The sequence below is a fragment of the Littorina saxatilis genome, unplaced genomic scaffold (genome assembly GCF_037325665.1).
Source record: "Littorina saxatilis isolate snail1 unplaced genomic scaffold, US_GU_Lsax_2.0 scaffold_166, whole genome shotgun sequence".
Classification (NCBI taxonomy): domain Eukaryota; kingdom Metazoa; phylum Mollusca; class Gastropoda; order Littorinimorpha; family Littorinidae; genus Littorina; species Littorina saxatilis.
In genome coordinates, this window is record NW_027126670.1 from 75,747 (window position 1) to 78,504 (window position 2,758).

The 2,758-nt window shown below is 45.1% G+C and overlaps 1 protein-coding gene across 1 annotated transcript; it reads left to right on the plus strand.

The window, feature by feature from the left end:
• The first annotated feature begins 1,225 nt into the window (after positions 1–1,225).
• Positions 1,226–2,541, plus strand: LOC138955163 (uncharacterized protein KIAA1958-like). Its single transcript, XM_070326826.1, has one exon. The coding sequence runs from the start codon at positions 1,289–1,291 to the stop codon at positions 2,399–2,401; it is 1,113 nt and encodes a 370-aa protein (XP_070182927.1). The 5' UTR covers positions 1,226–1,288; the 3' UTR covers positions 2,402–2,541.
• The last annotated feature ends 217 nt before the right edge of the window (positions 2,542–2,758 follow it).

The following is a 2,758-nucleotide window of genomic DNA, read 5'->3' on the forward strand; positions in this document are numbered from 1 at the left end:
TGAATATGCGGACGAAGAGGAGTCAGACCGTCCCCTCGTCAGTGTCGAAACCCCCGCTGGCGTTTCTGGCACTGCATCAACTACAAGAACACATGTAGTTGAGGCGAGTGGTGGAGGAGATGTGATGGAGGTGCATGCTGCAGTTCCTCAAGTGCAACAGGGCTGTGATGTGCTCGAGAGAGCTCGCCTTCGTTGCTGCAAAGCCAATGGAACTGGCTGCAAACAGATCAAAGTTCCTGACGCTACACCCGGTGATACTCGTCGTGGATGTATCACCCAGTTTGATCCGGAGGAGATTGTAGCTCTACAGCTCTCAGTGCAAGACATGTATAAAGGTGAGGTTGGAGGTGGTGTCAACATTGATGTGCAAGAGCTTTTGTGGTGAACAGACTGTCACAGTGGAGGAGTTCCTGTGTTTGGGATCTACATTCTGATCTGTACGTATTCCTATTCGATGCCAACAAAGTGACTGATACAAGTAAGTTGATTTTGTTCAAGTGTTTGTCAAACTATTCTTTAAATGGAAAAAAAACCGTGGGTGTGATGCATGTAACCTCTTTAATCCTGATAATGACAGTGAAAATGTTTGCTGATGTGTTATGACATGTATTTGACCGTTTTCCTCCACGTGTATGATGTAAACAAAGCCTTCAAAAATGGTGATAATTGTTCTTTTAACCCTTCGTTTTGGATTTAAAGGATGCATGAAAGATCAAAGTACACTTGTGCAAAATTTGGAAGGGTTAGGTTAATTTTCAACCCCCGTTGCTAAGGAAAATGTAAAGCTGGTCCCTTCCAAAACTTTAAAGCCCGATTTCTCAAAATGGCCGCCGGTCAACTTCTTTCATAAAAATGGCCGTAATATCGTTATGTATACAACTCTCCTGTGTTCACTTTCAAGTGAATAACTATCGTTCTGATATCATTTTAAAGTGAAGCTAAAGAAACCTGGTATCGGCACTGCTGTGCATCTCCTATGATCTCAATGGTATCAAGGCACGGGTCATAGAGATCTATTTCCGGTTGTGTATTCACACGCCAACGTTCGTTCGTCAAGATGGACGGCGATTTTGATTTGATAAGCGACTTTTTCTTAGAAGACTTAAATGAAGAGGACGAAAATTTAACGGCCGCTGCGCCCAAAAAAAGGAGATTCGAGAAAGTGACTGATGACGATGTGAACGCTCTCATCACCGATACAGAAAACGCCAACACCAACAGAAAAACTGAACATGTGATACGGCTGATTTCAGATTTCATTCTTCAAACCGAAGAGTTTGCAAAACAGATGAGATCAGCTGATATAGCGAAAATTGAGGATCCAAAACTTGTTGCAAACATTCTTGTCAAGTTTCTTACAACGGTGAAACGCGAAGATGGAGATGAATATGAACCAGGTACGATTCGAGGATTTCTGTCCGCCGTCGATCGGCACATGGCAGCGAACGGAAAAGGCAAGATTTTTTCCAGCAATGATACGCTGTTTGAAAACGTTCGAGCAGTTGCAAAAAGCAAACAAAAAAAGCTGAAATCAGCAGGGAAAGGAAACTTACCTCAAAGACCGTGTGCACTAACGGACGAAGAGGTGGAAACACTGTGGGACTCTGGTCAGTTGGGAGTGTCCACACCAAGAGCCATAATCAACACCCTGTGGTGGTTGAACTGCCTCCACTTTGGAATGCGGGCAAGAACCGAACATCGCCAGATGTGCTGGTCCGACGTAACTGTTCAGATGGACAGCAGTGGCCACCGCTTCTTGGAATTCAACGAGCGAACCACGAAAACAAGAACAGGGGTCTCCAGGCAGGATGTCAGAGCAAAACCGCGAGCGTATGAAGATGTTGAAAACCCTGAGCGGTGCCCTGTGAAGATCTTCGAGAAATATGCCTCTCTTCGCCCCGCAGAAACATGCGGCTCCAACTATCCGTTCTACCTCACATGCGTCCATGATCCGAAACCAGGCAAACAATGGTTTCGTGCAATGCCGATGGGAGTGAACACAATCGGCAGTTTGATGAAAGAAATGGCGGCCGCGTCCGAGATATCTTCCACCACAAGTAAACGAATCTCGGGTACCTCGGCGAGGAAGACGCTGCTACAGAAGCTCAATGATTCTGGAGTTCCCCCAACCCATATAATGGAGAAATCAGGACATAAAAACATTCAGTCTGTACTCAGTTACGCGAAAATGTCCGACAACCAGCAACTGCAAGTTTCCCGAATTCTGTCAACCACGCGCACTTGCACAGTCTCAAAGTTGGGAGCTATGACGTCAACTACTGATGACGCAGATTCCAGTGCCTCGGCCTCAGGCGGAAACACACTCCGCCAGCCAGCAGTGACCTTTGATGCGCCCATTCATGGAGGAGTTTTCAATTTCAATTTCACAATGCCGCAATGAGTTTCTTCTTTGTCTTCAGTTGCAGAGCACCAAATTCCATTCAGTTACATTAAGTTGTGTACGTGTGTGTGGTTGTTTTTTTCTTCTTTTTTACATTTAGTCAAGTTATGACTAAATGTTTTAACATCGAGGGGGGAATCGAGACGAGGGTCGTGGTGTATGTGTGTGTGTCTGTGCGTGTGTGTGTGTGTGTGTGTGTGTGTCTGTGTGTGTGTGTGTGTGTAGAGCGATTCAGACTAAACTACTGGACCGATCTTTATGAAATTTGACATGAGAGTTCCTGGGTATGAAATCCCCGAACGTTTTTTTCATTTTTTTGATAAATGTCTTTGATGACGTCATATCCGGCTTTTCGTG